The sequence below is a fragment of the Ictidomys tridecemlineatus genome, chromosome 8, assembly GCF_052094955.1.
Source record: "Ictidomys tridecemlineatus isolate mIctTri1 chromosome 8, mIctTri1.hap1, whole genome shotgun sequence".
In the NCBI taxonomy this organism is placed as follows: Eukaryota; Metazoa; Chordata; class Mammalia; order Rodentia; family Sciuridae; genus Ictidomys; species Ictidomys tridecemlineatus.
In genome coordinates, this window is record NC_135484.1 from 95,787,444 (window position 1) to 95,811,030 (window position 23,587).

Below are 23,587 nucleotides of genomic sequence, written 5' to 3' on the forward strand. Positions count from 1 at the left end.
TACCTTCTGGAAGCTTACACTAGGCCAGTTTAAATGCCAAGATAAAATCAACAAATTCTTACAGATTCAAATAGATTGTCCACAACCTTTGTGTATGGTCCACCACCACCGTCAAAATCTATCAAATTAATAAAAATACACTGCTGCAATTCAAATCTATGTTGTCATGTATTAAAGACGAATTTTGCTAATCAACTGAATATTCACTTTGTCCCTTTTTGTTTGTTATTGGAAACTTACACATTCAAAGTTTTCATGCTTCCATGTAAAATGGTCTTCTCTGTTGTTATATCTAGTTTGTTTCCTAAGGACAAATAACAAGAGATCTTGAACCCTGTCTAATTATATTCCTCAATCAAATGTCAAGGGCACTGCTTGCTGGAGAAGTGAAAGAGACTCTGAAACAAACTGAAATAATCTTTATCTCCTCTCTCTCTCTCTCTCTCTCTCTCTCTCTCTCTCTCTCTCTCTCTCTCTCTCCTTATGTATTTTTCTTAAGCATATTATTGAGCTATACTCTTTTGAATAATTTATGACAAATCAAAATTAATACATCTTGTACTCTATGAATAGGCAACTCTACCAAAGAAGAATTTATAGTTTCTTATTCTTTCAATAAATATTCACTAAGCATCTCTTATGGTGCCAGACACTTATTCAATCAGTGTTTATTTATTGAGCATTTAATAATATTAAATATTTATCTAACTTTTTCTCTGTGCCACAAACTATTCTGAGAATTCCTGTGATGTTTACTTAATCAACCCTCATTGCAGAAGAGGTCAATTAGAGGATAAGTAACTTGTCCAGAAGAGCCAGATTCAGACTGTCAGTACCCACATCCATGTTTTACAGACTCTCAATATTTGCCAACCACTATGTGAAGTGCTAGGGGAAAAAACTGGGAACAAAACCAGATGTGACCCTTGCCCTTTTGGAGCTCAGAATATGGTGGATAATCTTTCTCTCTTCTCCCTCTCTCTCTCTTTCTCTCCTTTCTTATGTATTTTTCTTAAGCATATTATTGAGCTGTACTCTTTAGAATAATTTATGACAAATCAAAATTAATACATCTTGTACTATATTCATAGGCAACTCTACTAAATATGGTGGAGTGGGGTAAACGGGAGGACATTATTCACATAGCCATGCAGTACAGTAAGAATTTTGTCTTGCTCAAAGAGGGTCTGGCCTTTGTGCCAACTCCTAGATGGTAACTTCTAAACCCTTTGGGGTTTCCTGAAGGATAGATTTATCTTTGTTAATCATGGTGAGCACCTGCGACCCACCTGGTAGTTTATGCTAATAAGGTAATTCAGAGTAAGGTCTTCTGTACCCAATATCCAGAGGGTGGAAGGTGACCACAACTAGAAATCTAGAAAGATCCACCATATAATTTAGAGACTGAATTCAAGCATGTGGACAATCAATCAGTCATGCCCATATGAAGCCTCATTCAAAACTTTGGATATCAGAACTCCAATGAGCTTCCTGAAGGAGCATTACTGTCTGCTTATGGTCACACATAGATCCAGGAGGGTAAGACTTCCTGAGGACAACAGAACTCCATATTTAAAAACCTCCTAGATTCTACCCTCCTCATATTCTAATTTGTGTCCTTACTTTGTAATACAATCATGACTTTAAATAGGCTTCAGTGAGTTCTATGAATTTTTTCTATCAGATTATTAAATGTGAGGGTGGTATTAGGAAATCCCCAAGTTTTGTACTTGGTGACAGAAGTCTTGGACAGATTTGGCAGTCTGGAGGACAGTGCCCTTGACCTTGCAATTTGACTAACTTGTACATGCAAAGAAATAAAAATTATAATTCTGAAGTTACACAAAGAAGAGGCATTGATCTGAGAGCTAAAGACCCAACAGGAATTAAAGAGCTGAAGAGACTGAGGGAAGGTCATTAGAAGCACAGAAAACGCAAGATCTGTATTTGAAGAACTGAAAGAAGACTAAAGCTATAATGTCAAGACAAAAAGGGAATTTGGTTTAATACTTGAAGATTTATTTTGGTTGTTGTATGAATAAGTAATTAATTCCTTTTTGTCAATGACTATATTCCATTACTTCACAATTAATACTCTGCAACAAATGTATCTAATCATCTATTGATTAATTATTTACCATCGATACATAATTTTAATTGTTCCCTAATATTCTAAGATATCGATGTTGTATAATTTACTTAAATGCTCCATTTTTTCTTCTTAGAGATTAAGTTGCTTCCAATTTTTTTAAGAGAGAGGGGAGAGAGAGAGAGAGAGAGAGAGAGAGGAGAGAGAAAATTTTAATATTTATTTTTTAGTTATTGGCGGACACAACATCTTTGTATGTGGTGCGGAGGATGGAACCCAGGCCGCAAGCATGCCAGGCAAGCTGCGCCACCGCTTGACCCACATCCCCAGCCCTCCAATTTTTCTTTATTACAAACAAAACTCTGACCAGCCTTCGAGCACATACGTCTTCATGTGCATCTCTGATCATGTCAATTCTAGACATTTCTCAAAGCATTATATTAGGGTCAAGAGGTATAAATGTTTTCAAGATTCATTTAGTTACTAAATTCTCTCCAGAAAGACTTTTTATGATTTACATTTCCATTAAAAATGTAAGACATTGTACCACTAACAACAAGCTTTAGTCATTAACAATAATCTTCATTTTTTGAGAGGTTAAAGTCTTAGTAAAATTTAACTTGTGATTATTTAATTATTGTGAAGTTAAATATATATTTATTTGGGTTTTTTTTTTTTGAGTGTTTGAATTTCTTTTAAGAATTACCTATGAGACTATTGGCACCAGTACTTTTTTCTGTTTTTTAAAAACTTACATGGCCTATGTAAAATGCTTACAACACTGCCTAGTGTACAATGTATAAGTTATTGCTGTTAACTCTTTTGTATATCAGCAATTTAATTATTTGTATGTTAGCATTATTTGTATATTTGCATCCTAATCTTTTATTTGTATTAAATTGTGAGTACCTTTCTCAGAATGTTTCTCTCTTAATGTTGTCACATTTTAAAAGCATACACAAAAGCCTAGTGTGACAGTGTGCACCTCTGTAGTCCCAATCACTTGGAGTCTGAGGCAGGAAGATCCCTTAAGTCCAAGATTATGAAGCCTGGCTGGGCAACACAGGGAGACCCTGCCTTTAAAATTAAATAAATAAATGTGTGTGCACACGCCCAGTTTGAGTCTTTATTCTAGTTAAAAGTAGTGGTATTTTCTTAGTATATTGTCATTTTATTTTATGCTTGAAAATTATTCAAATATTCATTCATATATTGAATAATTGTAACATATTTTTAGAAATGTTTTCTCCTCATATATATATTTTAAACTTTTAATGGAAAAATTTAAACACAGACAAAAAATGGTAAAATACCCTAGTTTCTGCTCAAGTAAGGCCAATCTTGTTCTATTTTCCCAACTACTTTCTTCCCAAGATTATTTGATTGGAGTCACACACATCATCTCATTTTATTTGTAAATATTAGTATCTATAGACATTCATTCCATTTATAAGTATGTATTTCTAAAAGGTGAAAAATTAAAAAAAATATAACTGGAACACCACTGTCAAAATAAGAAATAATTAAAAATAATTCTTTAAAAAAACCTGGTCAATGTTTAAATTTCTTTGTCAAGTTGTTTTTGTTTTTGTTTTTTAACAGTTTGAATCAGGACTCAAAATAAAGACTGTGCATTACAATTATTTGCTGTTTCATAGGAACTATAGGTTTCCTCTCCCTCTCCTAGTTTTCTCCCTTGCAATTTATTAGTTTAAAAAACTGAGTCATTTGTTTGGAGGATTTCACTTGGTCTGGATTTTGCTGATTTTACGGCTAAGTAGGCATTTAACATATTCTTCTGTTCTTTGTATTTGATGTAGATTAATAGTTAGATCTGAAGACTTATCAGATTCAAGTAGTACTTTCATTTCCATCAGGTTGCATTTAATGCGTGGTTAGCTCTTTTATGATATTATAAGCCACGATGATCACTGCTTAGGTTCATTATGTCATAAGAGGTCCCCGAATGGTGATATTCTAATTATTTTATTTTTTGCTAATTAGCTGAAATTCTTTTAGAAAGGGAAGCTCCCTCTTACCAACTATTTGGTCACTCAGAGGTTCATTTCATATAGTAATGACAGGATAAATGCTTCATTTTGGGGGGTCTGTTTTTGCCAGTTTTCAAAGTAATTAGACGCTTTTTTCAGATGACTAGTAGATTATGAACTCATACGCTTAAACATGTACAATATGTTTCTATCTATTGGGATTATCATTCTTTTTATTTTATTTTAATTTTTACATTTGTTCTAATTAGTGTGGTTTTTATTCTTTTTGATGCTCAATCTGCACTTCTTTGGTTAGTAGGAAGCTCTTCTAGTTGACACAATCACAGTGTTTGCTATACTCCTCACTGGTATGGCAAGATGTTCCTATTTCCTGTTCAAAGGCTCATGTGGTGTATTCCATGTGCAGATATCAAATCAGCCTTTTCTTCAAGGATCTTGAGTTTCTTTTAGTGGGGAATAATGCTATAAGACTACATCCAGGTGCTAGAAATGTCCTTTGCTATTGAGTTCTTGTTTCTAGTCCTATTTAGTGAATAGTATTAGGAAATATATGACGTTATATTTTTAAAGACAAAGTTCATCAACTCTTCAAACAAATACTTCCCATTCAAATTCAGAATGTGTAGTTTTTATTTAAACTGCATAGGCATGTTTTCATGTGCTACTTGGTGCAAAATGAGAACCTAACTTGGAATATCAGTTTTTCCAACACCATTTGCTGAATAATCAATGATTTTCCTCATTGACTTGCAGGGCTTACTATATAGCTACATTTGCAGGATCCAGTGCAACATGAATATGCAGAGCCCAAAACTTCTTAAGAACTTTTTAAAAAATTTTTATTAGTTATTGATGAACCTTTATTAATTTATTTGTTTATATATGGTGCTGAGAATTGAACCCAGTGCCTCACACATGATAGGCACCACTTAGCCACAACCCAGCCCCAAAACTTCTTAAGAATTTTAAGAGGATGACAGTAAAACCTTAGACCAGTAAAAGCAGGGCCCTGTGGGACTACATGATTCACATACCCAGGAAAGTGGCCTTGCTAACTTGTGATAGCAAACATAATAGTAGCAAATTTTTATAAAGTACTCTCTATGTCCTTAACTCCATTCTGAATGATTAACCTCTCTCCAGGTGACAAATTTCAGAGATGAGGACACTCTTTTCTCTAAAATGGCACAGAGCTGTTGAACAACTTACACAACAGCGGTCAGTATGTGGTAGGGCTAGGGCTTGAACCTACATGCTGCCTCCCAAATCTGTAGTATTTATCTCTGTGTCATGTTGCCTCTAGGACTTTTATCATATATTGGGTTCTCTTGGGGGGGAATATGCATTCTTCTCCATAGATCTGCTAACTCTTGGACTTTAAATCATTGGATAATAGGCTCCGCCCACTACTAGCTCTGTAACCTTGGCAAGCTATTTAACTCCTCTATTTCTCAATTTCTTAATCTCTAAAATAGAAGTACTAAAACTACTCACAAGGGTGAGAGATAAGACTCAGAACAGTCTGATACCTAGCAAGTACTGTATAAGATTTACTTATTATACAATTTAATATGGACACATTTTGTACTCGTACTTTTTTCTTAGAATGTTCATAATTGATCTTGCCTGTTTATTCCTTCAGATTAACTTTATTTATTCATTCATTCATTCATTCATTCATTCATTCCAGTACTGAAGATTGAATCCATGGGCACCTTACCATTGAGCAATATCCCCAGCCCTTTATATTTTGAGACAAGATCTCGTTAAATTGGCAGGCTGGCCTTGAGCTTGCCATATTCCTGTCTTAGCCTCCCAGTGCCTGGAATTACAGGTGTGTGTCATTGTGCTCAGCTCAGTTTAACTTTAGAATAAAATTTGTCAATTATTAAAAGACAGAAGGGGCTGGGGCTGTAGCTCAGAGGTAGAGCATTCGCCTAGCATGTGTGAGGCTCTGGGTTCGATCTCAACACCACATAAAAATAAATAGAATAAAGATGTTGTGTCCAACTACAACTAAAAAAATATTTTAAAAAAGAATGGATTTGATTTTAAAAAAATACAGGACCAAAACAGCCACTGGTATTTTGATTGTGACTGCATTCAAACTACTAGTTATTTTGGGATGAGCTGGCAACTTTTCTTCCCACCTATAAATGTGACATGTCTCTCCATTTATTTAGGTTTCTTCATTTCTCAGTTTTTACATTTTTCTTCACAGATTCCCACACATTTCTTGCTGGGGTAATTAGTCAATATTTTATAGTTGTTTGTAATTAATGTGAATATATTTTCTTTTCCTTTTTTTAGGAAAATAGCTGATAATTTCTGATATATAAGGAAATTACTGATTTTTTTAAATGATAGATACTAGATATTGGGCATCTTTTATGTATCAAAGATTTGTTACTTTTAAAATAAAAATAGGCTTATAAGAGCAATGGTGCTCTGCCTTATCACTCGCCATTCATGATTTTCACTCCTAGACACCTTCACTTCCCATTAATTTACCCATTTTTCTGGTATTTGCCCTTTCATTGTCAAATAATAATATGCATATACAACTATTTCTCATTTTTTTCAGATTCAGAAAACTATTTGCTGACTTTCAGCTATGTAATATGACAAGGTAGCTCTTCTTTGATTTCTCTATTATCTACAAAACAAAACAAAAACAAACAAACAAACAAAAAACACACAAAACCCTCCAACAAACATAAGCAAAAGAACAGACACTTCACAGAGGAGGACATACAATCAATCAAAAAGTACATGAAAAAATGCTCACCATCTCTAGCAGTCAGAGAAATGCAAATCAAAACCGCCCTAAGATACCATCTCACTCCAGTAAGATTGGCAGCCATTATGAAGTCAAACAACAGAGTTGAGTGGGGGGAGAGAAAGGGAGAGAGAAGGGAAAGCATATGGAAATGGTAGGAGACCCTCAATGTTACACAAAATTACATATAAGGGGTTGTGAGGGGAAAGGGGGGGGGAACAAGGGAGAGAATTGAACAACAGCAGATGAGGTAGAGAGAGAAGATGGGAGGGGAGGGGAGGGGGGATAGTAGGGTATAGGAAAGGCAGCAGAATACAACAGTCACTAATATGGCATTATGTAAAAATTGTGAATGTGTAACTGATGTGATTCTGCAATTTGTATTTGGGGTAAAAATGGGAGTTCATAACTCACTTGAATCAAATGTATGAAAGATGATATGTCATGAGCTTTGTAATGTTTTGAACAACCAATTAAAAAAAAAAAAAACACCCAAAACCCCACAGGCACAGTACTCACATGCAAACATACCCACACTTTTCTCCTTTTCCATCATCCTTGAATATTATAATAGGATTGCTAGTTCAACCAATTATTGCACTTATGTTATTATAGTAAGGTAAATATTATTCACAATTCCTTTTCTTTATAAATGTTTTGCCCTGAAGTCAATAATTGTCTTATATTAAATAGTTTGTTTAATATTTTTTATTGCTTCTTTCACTAACACATCTCATAAGTCCCCATCAATATCCTTGTGATGTGTTTGGATTCATCATGTCATCCATTTTTTCTTGGAAATCTTGCTCTGGAACCCTCTATACCTGGGTTAGCTGTATGCTTGTCATCCTGGGCCTTCCCTGTGTCTCTCCTGAAATGGATCACCCATTTTCTGGTTACTGTCTTTCTCTTTATAGGTTTGTTCTCTCATTTTGGAGAAGCACAATCTGTATTTTTAGATTCTATAAAAGAAATCATGGGAAGCACATTTTTGAGGTTTTGTTAACTGTGAAAATATTATTACCCTTCTTTGACATTCAGTCAGTAATTACACTGGGTTAGAATTCTAGGTTTAAATATCTCCTTTCAGAATTTTGAAGGCATTGCTTAATTATCTTGGAGCTTCCAGTTTTGCTATTAAAAAGTCCAGTGCCATTCAGATTCCCAGTCCTTGGTTTGTGACATGCTTGTTCTCTCCGAAAGCCTTGGGAGCTCTTCTTTGCTTTTGCTGTTCTGAAATTTCACAATGTTATGCTTTAGAGCGAGTCCATTTTCCTCTGTTAGATTGGGATTTTAGTGGAATCTTGATTATTTTATTTTATGAAAGTTTTACTTAAATCTATAAATAAAGTCAATTCAGCATAGTTAAAATCATTAACAGTTTTACTCTCTAATCATTATTTCCAACCAAAAGTATAATTTACTATGAGAAAATAATGAAACATTTATCTGAAACTAAGGTGATTATATTGTCTTCCAGTCTCAAATTATTGTTTTCAGGCTAAGCTCTTGCCATATTTTTGTACCTATGTGAGATGATGGATATGTTAAATAGCTGGACTATTTTAATCATTTCACTATGTACCTGCAAAATGTCATTGTATACCTTAAGTATGCACTGTAAAATTTTAGAAAAATGTTTTAAACACTTAGCAAATAAACTTATCTGCATTTCTAGTGGCATCTTTTTTATTGGTTCTTTTTTAGTTATATATAACATTAAGATTTGTTTTGATATAATTATAAAAGCATGGAACATATTTTGCTCTAATCCAGTCCCCAGTATTTCCCCCTTTCTTCCTCTCCTCTCTTTCTCTGTTCCTTCCTTTGGTGCTAACTTTTGACCTAGAAATTTGTGCTCTTTAGTTTATTGTATTGTGGGTTTTTTGGTTTTGGTGTTGGTTTTTTGGTACTACGGATTGAACCCAGGGCCTTCTACATGCTGAGCGAGTGCTCCTTCACTGAGTTACACCCCACCCCTATTTTGAGACAGGGTCTTGCTAAATTGCCCAGGCTGGCCTAGAACTTGAGATTCTCCTGAGTAGCTGAGATTACAGGCATGAAACACTACACCTGGCTTGGTTTCTTAAAAGTATCTTCTCCCTCTGTTCTCTTTTAGGACCTTTTCTCTTTGGATGTTAGGACTCTTGGACTATTTTTTCTAATCTTTTATATTTTCCTTTGTCTTCTTGCTCTAATATCTACAACATGTTTTTAACTTTAACTTCCAGACAATTCTATTGAATTTCTAGGTTTCCCCACCACCACCTTGCTTTCTAAATATTCTTTTTTAGAAGTACCCTCCTCTCGTTTCGTGGATGCAATCTTTTTTTTTTTTTTCTTAGTGGAGTTTTATTCTGCTACCTGCCTTCTTAAAACATGGATTTTCTCAAATAATCACATCCCCTTTTCCAACTCTCCATTGTCCCTGAGTTCACAGCTTTGGTTCAACGTCTCCTGAGAGAAAATCTTTGGTTTTTGATACAGTGAAGAAGTGATAGTTGAAGGCTACAGTGGAAGGATGTGCTTGTGGATTTATGGTCTGAAAGGGTGTTTATGTAGGTTTTTCAATGTTTACCCTCATTTTCACACTACCATAAGCCTTTTCACAGATATAATTTCTGCAGCTTTTTGTAGTTCTGTTGTATGCTTTGGATTATTTCTTTGTAATTTCTCTACCTTTCTCCTGTCCCTACACCACAGACCTAAAAGTTCAGTTTTTTTCCCACATAAAGTCAGTCACCATTTATCCATCTACTTTTCAGCTTCTAAAATTTTATTGGCATTTAAAAAAATTTGTTGTGATCTTCTCTTGAGTTCTCCTGGTTCTTGTGCTTTTGCATGTCTTCAATATATTTTTTGAAAGGGGTTTCAAGGCAGGAGGGAAATTCAAACATATTTAACTTAAACTTCCCATCATATTTAAATGAAGCTGAACAAAACTTCCTGCTTTCTTTTTTTGTTTTGTTTCAGTGCTAGGGATTGAATATGGGACCTCATGCACATTAGGCCAGTGCTTTACCACTGAGCTACATCCCCAGCCCAAAACATACTGTTTTTTGATTCTTAACTGAAATCTTATTAGTTGTGGTTTTGGCTGATTTTTTGTGTTTCCTAGGTGTACATTCATTTTTGATAAATAACAACAACTTAATACCCTCTTATGTGATAGATAATATCACTCACTTTCTTTCACATATTGAGCTTATCAGTTCTCATCCACAAGATTATGTTTCAACTGTTTAGCACACACTCATTTCCCATTTAGACTGTATAGAACAGCACAATAACATGTATATATGCTGACATTTTTCTTAGTAGGCTTCATAAACAAAAGAAGTAGCCCTGATTCTAGTTCAAAGTTATTGGGAACATTATTGCAAACAAGATAACTAGTACACAGCCTTCTCTCAGAGACTGAACATATTATATAATTATATGAAATAAACTTATTATATAATTGACTTCATTATTATTTTTTATGTTTTTAAAATTATATCCCCTTACACACACACACACACACACACACACACACACACACACACGAACATAAGGTCAATGAAAGCAGGAATCTTAGCTGGGCATAGTGGCCATGCCTGTAATCACAGCTACTCAGGAGGTTGAGGCAGCAGGATCATGAGTTCAAGGTCAGTGTTGGGAACTTAGTGAAACTCTGTCTCAAAATAAAATGAAAAGATCTGGGATGTATCAGTTATAAAGAGTCCCCATGTAAAAAGAAAGAAAGAAAACAGAAATATTTGTTTCTTCATTAATTTTCCCAGGTAGTGGACAGGACCTAAATATAGTAAGGATTTTATAATATTTATTGATGAATAAATACATGAATGAACACTGGAGCATCTGTAGGCCCTCTGACTTTTCCAGTTGCCTGAAGTCCAGCCAAGAACAACTTTACTACTTTATTTTTAAGTTTACTTTACAGGCAGTAGAGGGGGCTAGAGAGACAGTATTAAATATGTAATAGGTTATATAGGCTTAAAAGTGCCCTGGGAAACAAAGCAGGAGAAGAGGATTAAAAAACACTGGAAGGGGCTAGAGTTGTAGCTCAGTGGTAGAGTGCTTGCCTAGTTTGTGTGAGGCACTGGGTTCAATCCTCAGCACCACATAAAATAAATTAAAAAATAAAGATATTGTGTTCATCTACAACTAAAGAATTAAAAAGAAAAGAAAAACATTGGGAAAAGAGAGGTTGAAATTTTAGATGGTGGGAGTCAAGGAAAATATGAATTTGGAGTGAAGGCCTAAAGTGAGTGAGGGTTCAAGCCATGTTGATACATGGAAAGAATCTTCTAGGCAGTAGGAAAGAGCAAGTATAAAGACACTTAAAGTTAAGATCATGTCTGATGTCTTTAAAGGGAAAGCAAGTGGGCCAGTGTGTCCTGAGGACAGCAAGAGAGAAGAGCAGCAGAATGCAAAGCTGGAGAAGGAAGGGAAGGGAGATAACCAGATCATGGTTATGATTCCAAGATCATAAAAAGGACTCTAGTTCTTGCCCTGAGTAAGGAGGTAATTCACTGGAGGATTTTAAGCAAAGGAGTGACACAAACAGATCTATAATTTACAGTTTTATTCTTACTGCTGGGTTGAGGATACAGTGCCCAGGAGCAAGAGCAGAAGTAGGGACTTCAAAATAATAATAATCTGAATGAGAGATAATGGTGCTTCAGACCAGACTGCCAACAGCAGTGGTGGTAAAAGGATTGAGCTCCAGACATATATTGAAGGCAAAACCAGTAAGATTTGTTGATGAACTGAATTGAGATGTAAAAGGCATAGAAATAGAGGATTACATCATGGTTTTGGGCTTGAGGAACTGAAACAGTGGAGTTAGCATTGACCAAGAGGAGGAAGAAAGACAAAGAGGCTGAAGGTCAGGAATGTGCTGTGAGATGCATAAGTCTGAGATGGTTATCAGTCACGGCAAGTAGGCAGTTAGCTGGAGAGGTCCAGGCAGGAGACAGAAATCTGAGAATCCTAGCTTGTAGATGAATTTTAACACCACATGATTGGATAGGATCACATAGGGAGTGAATGCAGATGAAAAGGAAAGAAATCTAAGGACTGAGACCGGTGTGTCATCAAATATTTAGTGGGTAGGATGATGAACCAGTCAATAGTCTAAGGTGGAAATACTAGGAATGCAGAAGGAAAACCGTGGCATCTTGGAAGCCAAATGAAGAAACCTTTTCAAGGGAAGAGAGTTGCCCAATTGTGTCAAAGCGCTAAAGATGGCAGTTGAGAAATGACCACTGGGTTGGCAATGTAGAATGTTCTAGATTGAACTGTGTCTCCCTTGAAAAGGTATGTTGGAGTCTTAACCTCCATATCTCAGAACATGACTTTATTTGAAATAGGGTTTATACGGATGGAATCAATATGAATGGTGCCTTCAAGGGGAGCATGGTCCTGATGGAAACTTCATTTTGGAATTCTAGCTTTCAAAACTGTAGGAAAATACATTTCTTTTGTTTTAGCCATCTGTTCTGAGGCAGCCCTAACAAATGTATACATGAAGGACATGGTTGATCAGAGAAGAGCAATATAATGGAATTGAGAGTCTGATTTAAATGGGATTCCGAAGTAACAAAAGAGAGGAAGAAGACAACACGGATAGCCAAACTTCTTAAGAAGTTTTTCTATAAAAGAAAAGAGAGAAATAAGTCAGAAGGTAGATAAACAAATGGCCTAAAATGGAGTTTATTTTTATTTTTTAATGAATTATTATTTTTTTAAGTGCCAGGGATTGAACCCAGGAATTAGCTAGCACCTGCTGGACAAGTGCTTTACCATTTAGCTACATCTAGACCCTTTTATTTATTTATTTATTTATTTTGAGACAGTGTCTTGCTAAATTGCCCAGAAGGCTGGCTTGAACTTATGATCCTCCTACCTCAGCATCCTGAGTAGCTGGGATTACAGGTGTGTGCAACTGTGCCGAGCAAGGTGCTTTGTTTTTTGCTTTAAATGGGAGAAATATTAGTATGTCAAATAGTAGTAGGAATGATCCATTAGAGAAAGAAGACTTGATTTTTGCAGGACAGAGGGACAGAAGCTCAGGGCAATGCACTCATACACTGGTGGAGAAATTGTCTTTGGTTGCCTACAAAGATGGCTCATTCATGAATAACAAGAAAGGATGGAGCATAAAAGGATGGGTGCTGGGAGATGACGGTCTCCTCATATTCTCCTATTTCTCAATGAAGTAGGAAGCAAAGTCATCAAATGAAAGTGAGAATAAGGGAGGAGGTGTAGAGAGTTGGCAGTGAGGAGAAAAAGAAATAGCAATCTGGGAGTGTGGGAGAGAGGGAACTGGTTATAGTAAATGATTCTTTTTCATCTGTTATTGAGCCTGATTTGGTACTCATGAATTAAAATTTTCTCACAAATATTTATAACAAGAATTGATCTTAATTTTCTTTTTCAGGTTCTGTTGTTAATAAAAACCTCGATAATAAAAATAATAACTACCATTACCGAGTCTTGTGCCAAGTGCTGAGTAAAGCAGTTCTCCAAATCATCTCATTTAATCCTCCTAGCAACAAGGAAATCATATATTGTCCCCTTTTCGTAAAAGAGGAACTGAAGCTGAGGCTGAGGTCACAGTAAAGTGTCATGGCTAAAGTCATAAAGCTAGTAAAGCAGAGTTGAGATTCAAACCAAAGTGTATAACTCCAAAATTGATGCTCTTAAGCAGTTCTTCTAACTTTATAAAGTAGCTTTTATCTCGTTCTATATTCTGTGACAGAATTTAGGGGATTATATCTTCTTTGAAAAGCACAAAAACTTCAACAGGAGAAAGTCGCAAAAATGCAATATTCAAAGTGAAGAAATTTCAAGAGGGGCTGGGATTATAGCTCAGTGGCAGAGTGCTTGCCTAGCACATGTGAGGCGCTGGGTTCCATCCTCAGCACCACATAATAAATAAATAAATAGGAGCTGAGGTTGTGGCTCAGTGGCAGAGCACTTGCCTGGCATGTATGAAGTACTGGCTTCAATTCTCAGCACCACATATAAATAACTAAAAATCCATTGACAACTAAAAAAAAAGTTTAATAAATAAATAAAAGGCATGCTGTCCATCTACAACTACAAATTTTTTTTAAATATCTTTTTTTTTTAGCTATAGATGGACACAATACCTTTATTTTGTTTATTTATTTTTATGTGGTGCTGAGGATGGAACCCAGCGACTTGTACGTGTAAGGCAAGCACTCCACCCCAGTCCCCCCCAATTTTTTTTAATTAAAATAAAATGGCTTGTTAATGGAATAAACATATTTCCATTCACATGTAGCTATTTCTACTAAAATCTAAGCCTTAAATTTAACAAACATTCTGAGGAAAACCTGTAACCTATTACTTTCTTTTCTCAATCTCCAATCTCATTCATCACCATATTCTGTCATTTTTGTCTCCAAATATATCATGAAACTGTCTTCTTTTTTTCCCACACCATTGCGCTACAGTAGGCTGCTACTAGGTTAGTCTGGATGACTATAATAGCTTTCTGGTGACTCTTCTTAACTTTCTTTCTTATACCACTTGTACCCATTCTATACACAGCAGCTGGAGGTATCTATTTATTTTCAAAATGTTTGGAGCGTTTACTGGTTTATAACACAATGCTGCCCAGCATTGGATTAATTGTTAAATATTCAGAAGCACATAGTGCTTACCCATGGAAACCATCTCTCTCTGTTTTTTTTTTTTTTTTTTTGTCCTGGGATTGAACCCAAGGGCATTTTACCTCTGAACTACATCCCTATCACTATTTTTTTTTTCCTTTTTTTTGAGGCAGGTTGTAGTAAGCAACACTAAACTTTGAACTTGACATCTTCCTTCCTCAGCCTCCTGAGTAGCTGGGGATTAAAGGAGTGTGCTACCATGCCCCATGGAAACTATACTTTTTGAAAAACAGAGTCTCAGATACAACATAGGATCCTACAAAAAGCCAAGTGGTTTTTAATTTGCCTAGGCTCCTCTTTTTCCTTTATGTGTCTCCAGTGAAATGAAATTATTTTCCCAAACCAAGGTTCTCAATAGAAAAACTAATATGAAACCATTAATTCCAGTGGTTTCCATAATAGATCACACCAAGCCTCATTTTCTAGGGCATTCTCTAGCAAAGCATCTGAGATATGTGCATCATGAGCACCCCAACATATTTACTCTCTCTGACTAATGTTTTCTCTCTAGGGCCTAGGATGTGAGTGGCTGACATTAAATGCTCAATAAATACTTGTTGAACATTAAATGTGTTGAACATTGTTAAATGAATATAATATTTGGTATTCTGTAGGAAAAATCTAAAATTTTTGAACAATAAACTAGATGCTTCAAAAGAGTGCTGCCATATTTAAATTTTGTAATGGTGATTTTCTTAAAGTGTGATTTTTAAGCTCTCTAAGGTACTGGTTTTCTTTTTCATTCTTTTTTTTTTTTTAATTCTTGTATGGGAATTGAACCAGGGGGCACTTAACCACTGAGTCACATCCCCAGCCCTTTTTATTTTTTATTTAGAGATGGGATCTCTAATAAGGTTGAGTTGCTTAGCGCCTCACTAAATTGCAGGGGCTGGCTTTGAACTTGTCATCCTCCTGCCTCAGCTTCCCAAGCTACTGGGATTACAGGCATAAACCATTGGGCCTGGCTCTTTTCCATTTCCAATTCTTTTCACTGATTATACAATTTTCCCTTTTATCTCAAATGCCAATTTTCTCAAAGTTTACCTTGTAGCATGACCAAAGACTGTCGAAGCCGGCTGTTTTCTTTCCGGGTGTTTGTTAGTTTTTCTTTCAGGTTTTTTATCTTGGCACATAATTCCTCCTTTGATAATTCTGCTAAGGGCGCTTCATCCTCACTGGAGCTCTCCCCAGGCAGAAAGGCATTTCCCGAATATGGATCTCTCTAAAAGGCAAGGCAGGCACAAGAAGAGAAGTTTCACAGCACCTTTAACCGTTTATCCTATGTTCTGTATTCTGAAGGGGTTCATTCAAGACTACACACTCCTGTTCCCACAGGCACTTCCTGCAACCCATGCAGCCCAGCAGCTTGAAACCCCACCATTCAGAGGAACTCAGGATGAGGGGAAAACAGTGCCTCCGACAGCGTGGAAATCAGGATTCTAACTTTCTGTGTCATTTCCGTGAAAAATACAAAGGAGAATAGTCATGTAACAGACTATAACCAATAAGAGCACCAGGTCTCCTCTGAGATGTGGCCTGTTTTGAGCCAAATACTTCACAATCTGAACCTCACTTCCTTCCTCTGTGAATACATAGATAAAAATCATGCAATAAAATAGGAAAATCTAGCAAGATGGCAGGATAAACAATAGTTACTGCTTCTACATACCAGCTACAATTAGCACTGTAGTGCTATAAGAACACTATTTATTAAGTCAGGACAGTAGTTACTGTGGGGACCAGTGATGGAAAGTAGCAGAGAGGAGCATGAGGAGATCTTTGAGGTACATTTCTGGCATGGATGTGTTCAGTTTGTGATAATTCATTAATTTCTGGCATGGATGTGTTTAGTTTGTGATAATTCATTAAGCTGTACATTTCTGACATGTGCAACCTTCTATATGTATATTGTACTTCCATAAAATGTTTTAAAAAATATCTCCAAGAAGGGGCTGGGGTTATGGCTCAGTGGTAGAGTGCTTGCCTAGCATGTGTGAGGTCCTGGGCTTGATCCTCAGTACCACATAAATAGTACCTTTTGACAGTTTCCAATCCATATAGCCTAAATATTTCACATTTATGTTTAATTCTTGTTTTGAGAATAAGTGTCATTAATGTATAGCAAAAAAGTGAAAGATCTCTATGAAGAAAGTAAACAAGCTGTACTAAAAGATGATGTCAATGTAGACAGTCATCATGTTCAGAGATAAAATATTTCATTTAAAAAGTAGTAATTATCCCTAAATTGAACTTTAAAGTTAATGCAATTTCAATAAAAATTTAAAAAACCTGAAACTTAATAAATTGATTCTGAAATTTATCTAAAAGAACAAAAGCCTAAGAATATCCAAAGAAATCTTGAAGAAGCATATGAAATGAAACAGGATCTTTCTTTACAAATGCAAGGGCTTACTAAAAATATAGAGCAATTAAAACAGCATGGCATTGGTATAGAAACAGACAGCATGACCAAAAATAGAGAGGCCCAAAATAGATGCATGCACATGAGAAACTTCTTATAGGACAGAGTGGCATAGCAACTCACCCGTTGTTACGGTTTGGATAAGAGGTGTCCCTCAAGAGGTGTCCCGCAAAAGCTCATATGTGAGACAATGCAAGAAGGTTCAGAGAAGAATGATTGGGTTACCAGAGCATTGACCCAATCAGTGGATTAATCCTCTGATGTGATTAACTGGGTGGATAACTGAAGGTGGATAGAGTATGGCCAGATGAGGTGCCATTAGGGGTGTGGCTTTAGGGTATATATCTTGTATCTGGTGAGTGGAGGCCCCTTTCTGTTTTCTGATCATCATATGAACCACTTCCCTCTGCCACACTCTTTCACCATGATGTTCAGCCTCACCTTGAGCCAGAGGAATAGAGTCTGCTGTCTATGATTGTGACCTCTGATACTGTGAGCCCCCAAACAAACTTTTTTTCCTCTACAGTTGTGCTGGTTGGGTCTTTAAATAACAGCGATGAAAAAAGCTGACTAAAACACCCAAGAAAATAGGACTTGCTCAATACACGATGCTGGAAATACTGGTTGACCTTTAAGAGAAAAGGTAAAGAAAATGCATTCCTACCTTGGTGTATACACACACACACACACACACACACACACACACACACACCACTTCAGATGGATTAAGAATTTAAACATTAAAAGTGAAAATTTAAGTTGTACAAGAAAATATACTCTTAAGATTTCATCTCACTTCCGTCAGAATGATAGCTATTAAGAATACAAACAACAATAAGTGCTGGTGAGGATGTGGGGGAAAAGGATTGCTGGTCGGACTGCAAACTGATGCAGCCAATATGGAAAGCAGTATGGAGATTCCTTGGAAAACCACCATTTACCCAACTATCCCTCTCTTTGGTCTATACCAAAGGACTTAAAAATAACATATTACAGGGACACAGCCACATCAATGTTTATAGCAGCACAATTCACAATAACTAAATCATGGAACCAACCTAGATAACTTTCAGTAGATGAATGGATTAAAAAAATGTGGTATTATACACAATGGAATATTACTGAGCAATAAGAATAAATAATGGCATTTACAGATAAATGGATGGAGTTGGAGAATAGAATACTAAGTGAAGTTAGCCAATCCCCCAAAAATAAATGCTGAATGTTTTCCCTGATATAAAGAGGCTGATTAATAGTGGGGTTGGGAGGGGCAGCTTATAAAGTTAAAGAATAAATAAGCTGGGTATGGTAGCATATACCTGTACTCCTATTTTCTGGGAGGCTGAGGCAAGAGGACTGTTTGAGCCCAGGAGATGAAGGCCACTGGGAAATAGTGAAATCCCAGCTCAAAATAAATAAAATGATATATTTTAACACATATATTATACATATTATTGAATAAATATTTGTGTGTAATGAGACAATATGTGTGCACGTATTTCACTTTTATAAATTTTTTAAAAGTGGGATAGATGTAAAAAAGAATGACTTTATGACTTTTTCTGGTAAATGGATGGAGCTAGAGATTATCATGCTAAGTGCAATCCAAAAAAACAGAAGGCCAAATGTTCTCTCTGATATGTAGATACTAACACACAGTAAGTAGGAGTGGGGGAGAATAGAAGTTCATTGAATTAGACAAAGGGGAATGAAGGAAAGGGAGCAGGGAGGGAATAGGAAAGACAGTAGAATTAATCAGACATAACTTTCCTATGTTCATATAGGAATATATCACCTGTGAACTTCCACATCATATACGACCACAAGAATGGGATCCTAGTTAGAGTAAGTTATATTACACATATGTATAATGTATCAAAATACACTCTACTGTCATGTTATCTGAAAAGAACAATTAAAAATTTATTAAAAAAAGAAAATTTTCAAAAAAGTGGGCTAGGGACACAACTTAGTGACAGAGCACTTGTCAGCATGAATGAGGCCCAATCCCCAGCAGTGTAAAAAATAAGTCTTACAAGCAAGTAAATTATATTAAGATGGGCAGCAGTTTTATTGGAGTTCATTATTCTTATTCTTTTTCTTTTGTTGTTATTATTGCATGTTCTGGGAATGGAGCCAAGGGCCTGTACATGCTAGGCAAGTGCTCTATCACTGAGATACATCCCCAGTTCTCATTAATTTCAAAATTAAAAAATAAAATAACTTAGGACAATATTTAGAGTAAAACCTAGCATATTGCATTGCACATAATAGACATCCAATAATCTTATTGTGCTGGAAGTCAATATATTTTCCTTCTTTTTAGTTCACCCCCATTCTGCATTTCTTTCCCTAATCTCCATTCATAGCCTCACTGTCAAGACTATGGCATGAAACCAATTGGGGGCTTATTGCACCAGAGAAAAGAGAGAGCAGATTGGCCTAGAAGGAAACATTCACATTTACCTTTTTATTTTAAAAATAGTTTTTAATGTCAATAACAAGACTTAATTTTAAGACTCTGGAGTTGTAAAATCCAAGCTGTGTTGATACTTAACCTTTTTTTTTTCTCTACCAAGCTGGAGAATTGTAGTACTAACTGGAATTTGTAAATATCAAAACCCAGAAGCCTAAAGCTTTAAAAAAAAACAAAACAGGAGAGTAATAGAAATAAAGGTTATACCATAAAGAAAGTTCCTGCTGCTGAGAAGAAAAAGACATTCTGGTGCTGGAAGAGGCTGGGAAATAAAGAATTGAAATGGCAGGGAATTAGGTTCAAATGTCTGTACTCTACTGTCCCCCTGCCCTTTAGGGGATTTAAGAAGTTGGGGCACATCATATAAACAATCAGATAACGGGGGCAATCCCAGAGCACCAGGGATAGCTCCTTGCTTCTTTGTGCAGTCTAAGCTCCTTGAAGAGGCTCCATGTCCAGTGTAACTTCAGGGTATCATGGTGATTTTCTGGGCCCACAGATCAGAAATAGTCAATTTGGTTTTCAGACAAATGGACAGAGATAGTACCCCAGACTCCCTGGTATGAATGCAAAGCAGCTAGAGAATCCAAAGGATCCTTACGTCCTGGTCAGGAGATAGGAAAGTACTAGGGAAACTAATGAAACAAATAGCTTAGAGTGTAGATCAGAGGCCACATGGTACCAGAATCTCATGGAAGGTGGTAGTGGGTACCAGGATGGCAAACTTCAGCAGCAGGTACCAATAAGATCCCCAGTGGACCTGGAAGAACTAGCTCAACAGCAACACTTAACGACACCTAGGAACCGGAGATGAAAGTAAGAATCTTAATAGAAGACCGAGTGTACATGTTACGTAAGACTTCTAAAAACTTGAATCATGTCTTTAAGAAAAAAAGTAGAAAGCAGAAGAGGTTAAAAATATAAGATTGATTGAAGCTTAAATCCTGAAGTGATTGAGATAATGACTAAAAGGGACTTTTAAAAAAAGACTGGAATACAAATTGTAGGATGATGGTGATGATGATGATGATGATTCAGGAATGGAGAATTAAAAGCCAGATGAGATCAGTTAGAGAAAAATTCATTTGCACTTTTGTATGATTTATGATATGTATATTCAATCTTTATTTTATAAACAAATATCAGTATATGTATATATATTTTATTGTTATACAAATGCTTGCATGTGTATATGCACCTATAATGTATATATAACAGTAGTGGATATATATGTAATAGTAATAATGTAAATTACTATTCTATGTGGGCAAATAGCTAATGTACTCACACAAGATATATAAATCCTAAGGGAAAAGGTGATGTATTTAATTAAATATAAATGAAAGATTTTTTAAAAATTGAAGGATGCTTATTGAGACCCTAATTCTATGCATGATAATTGGAAAAAAATAGAATGTATGGTCTTATTCTCGCCAGCAAGTATTAGAAAGAAAAGGAATCTGGTCAAAGTAAATCCATTTGTAATTACCAATGGAAGGAAGAAGATAACAGTTAATACACAAATAGAAACTGGGAGAAGATATTTGTAATATCTCAAACCTAAATCACAGTAGGCTAATTTCTACAATAGATAAAGTATTTATATTAAGAGTGGGATAAAAGACCTACCAGAATAGACCAAGAAACCCAAAAGAAAAGACAAAAACCCAACAGAAAAAATGGACAGTGGTAGAAACTACTAGCTATATGTATCTTTTGTCCCATTTTTTCTCTGGTAACAGGGTTCTACCTGACTGTTAGCTAAAGACTTCATTTCCCCGACTCACGTGCAGTGCGACTCACTGCAACTGTCTATGCTCCTGCCAATAGAATAGGAGCAGAAGCTGTGTGCGCCACTACTGGTCCATAACTCTAAGAAAACGAGCATGTCTTCAGATACTTCACTAGCTAGCCTGTAAGTACACAAAAAAACTCTTTGAGTGCAGCAGATAGTCTAAATTAACTGAGTTTGGCAATGTTAAATCTTCAAGCGTTTGGGGAAAATTTTTACTTCCATATCTAAATAGCAGGAGGTAAGACTGTAACCTCAAGGCTTTCTCAGGAGCTTGTTCTCCAGCAGACAGTGGTATCCAGCCCACTAAAAAGCTTTAAATTCAAGGTGTTACCTTCAAGATTTTTTGTTTGTTTGTTTCAGATGGCTGTGAGGTAACTGTTATAAATTGGAAAGAAAAGACGAGAAAAGATGCCTTAAAAGAAGAGAGTTTTCAGGCCTAAAATCTATGATCAAATAAGAGCTCTGGCTATAGTGAATTGCAATGGAATCAAATAGAAATATGTAGTCTGGAAAGCTATGGTTTTTGAGGAAAAAAATTGCTGACAAAACCACACAACTGGCTTATAAGAGCAAGTGACTATTTTACCCCTCAAGCAACCCTGAGTCCCCCCAAATCTGCACTAGCAAATTATAACAATATTTTCACTGATTGATTTGGTAAAAATTAGAAAAATGGATATTAATGCTAAATGTTAGTAGGGAAATATAAATATAGGAACCCATTATGCATTACTGCTGGGCATCTAGACTGATGTGAACATTCTGAAAAGCAATTTTGTAATATTTAGTCAAATGAACTAGAAATACATATGTAAACCATAAATCATCCTCCTATGTATTTACATCATAGAAATTTTCACAGTCACTTTTAAAAATATTTTTTTAACTTGGTGATGGACCTTTATTTCATTTATTTACTTATATGTGGTGATCAGAATCTAACCCAGTGCCTCACACATACTAGGCAAGTGCTCTACCACTAAGCCACAACCCCAGCCCCACACTGTCTCTTAAAGGGACATGTATGAGGATTAGTTTATTGATGTTAGAGGACATTTAAGTGGTCATCATTAGAGAAAAAGATAAATAAAAAATGGTACCATGCAGCAGTTACATGCAATGGATGAGATGTACATGTAGCAATATAGATAGGTGCTAAGAATAGTGCTATGAAAAGAACCTAAGTGTTCATCAATGGATGAATGGATAAAGTATATATGTATGTTAATATACGGCACATACATATATACACATGTGTATTTGTATATATATCCATAGTTTATTTACAAACATGTACCATACTTAAGTATGTGCCATAATTTATATACATAATGCATGTATATATGTATATGCATGTATATATGTATGTACACAGTGTATATGTATATGTATACAATTCAGACTTTAAAAATAACGAGATGGGGGGCTGGGGTTGTGACTCAGTGGTAGAGTGCATACCTAGCATATGTGAGGCATTGGGTTCAATTCTCAGTACCACATATAAATAACTGAATGAAATAAAGGTCCATCAACATCTAAAAAATTTTTTAAAAAAATGAGATCTTGCTATTTGCCACAATGTATATGAGCCTGAAGGACATTATGTTAAGTGAAATAAGCCAGATGCAGAAATAAAAAAAATACTACATGGTATTTGCTTACATCTGCAGTCTAAAACAAAACAAACAAGCAAACAAAACCAATTATACAGTGACAGAGAAGAAGCAGTGGTCCCCTCAGTGGTAGGCAGGATAGAGGTTAGGAAATTAGGAGATTAGACCAGAGGATACAAATCTGAACAAGTCTAGAGATCTAATGTATAACAAGAGGACTATAGGTAACAAAACTACTATATTTGAGATTCATGCTAAATGAGCTGATTTTAGTTCTTTTTGCCCTAAAAACAAACTAAAATGAATAATTCTATGAAATGATGGTAGTGTTAATTCGTTTTACTCAGTAACCTTTTTACTTTTTAGATGTATCCCATAACATGTTGTATACCTGAAATTTTATATATAAAAATTATTTTTATAAAGCAATTCTGATGGAAAAATCAGAAACAAATTAAGATTTATAATATGATATCAATGTACTACTAAATGGTGTATATATAAGTTTATATAGTGCATTGTAGATCACATTAAGAAAAAGATTAAAAAGAACCCCATTCATCACAGGGGACTAATAAAGATTGGTGCATACAGACGGTGGAATAGAGCTATCTATTAATGGAAAGAGCTTCAAAATATATTAAGTAAAAAAGCAAAGTACAAAGCAGTATATATAGTATGTTCCTTTTTTGACC

At 35.5% G+C, this 23,587-nt stretch overlaps 1 protein-coding gene across 5 annotated transcripts in view; it reads right to left on the minus strand.

The window, feature by feature from the left end:
• Bend6 (BEN domain containing 6) overlaps positions 1 to 23,587 on the minus strand; it is a 66,238-nt gene that overhangs the window by 14,554 nt on the left and 28,097 nt on the right. For all 5 annotated transcript variants that reach the window (XR_013425087.1, XM_078019853.1, XM_021721799.3 and 2 more), the window contains one exon: positions 15,631 to 15,808. Coding sequence is in view for 4 of the 5 variants with exons in the window: in XM_078019853.1 (XP_077875979.1) it covers positions 15,631 to 15,808 (178 nt within the window). In the remaining variant the exon portion in view is untranslated. The remainder of the gene's footprint in view (positions 1 to 15,630; positions 15,809 to 23,587) is intronic.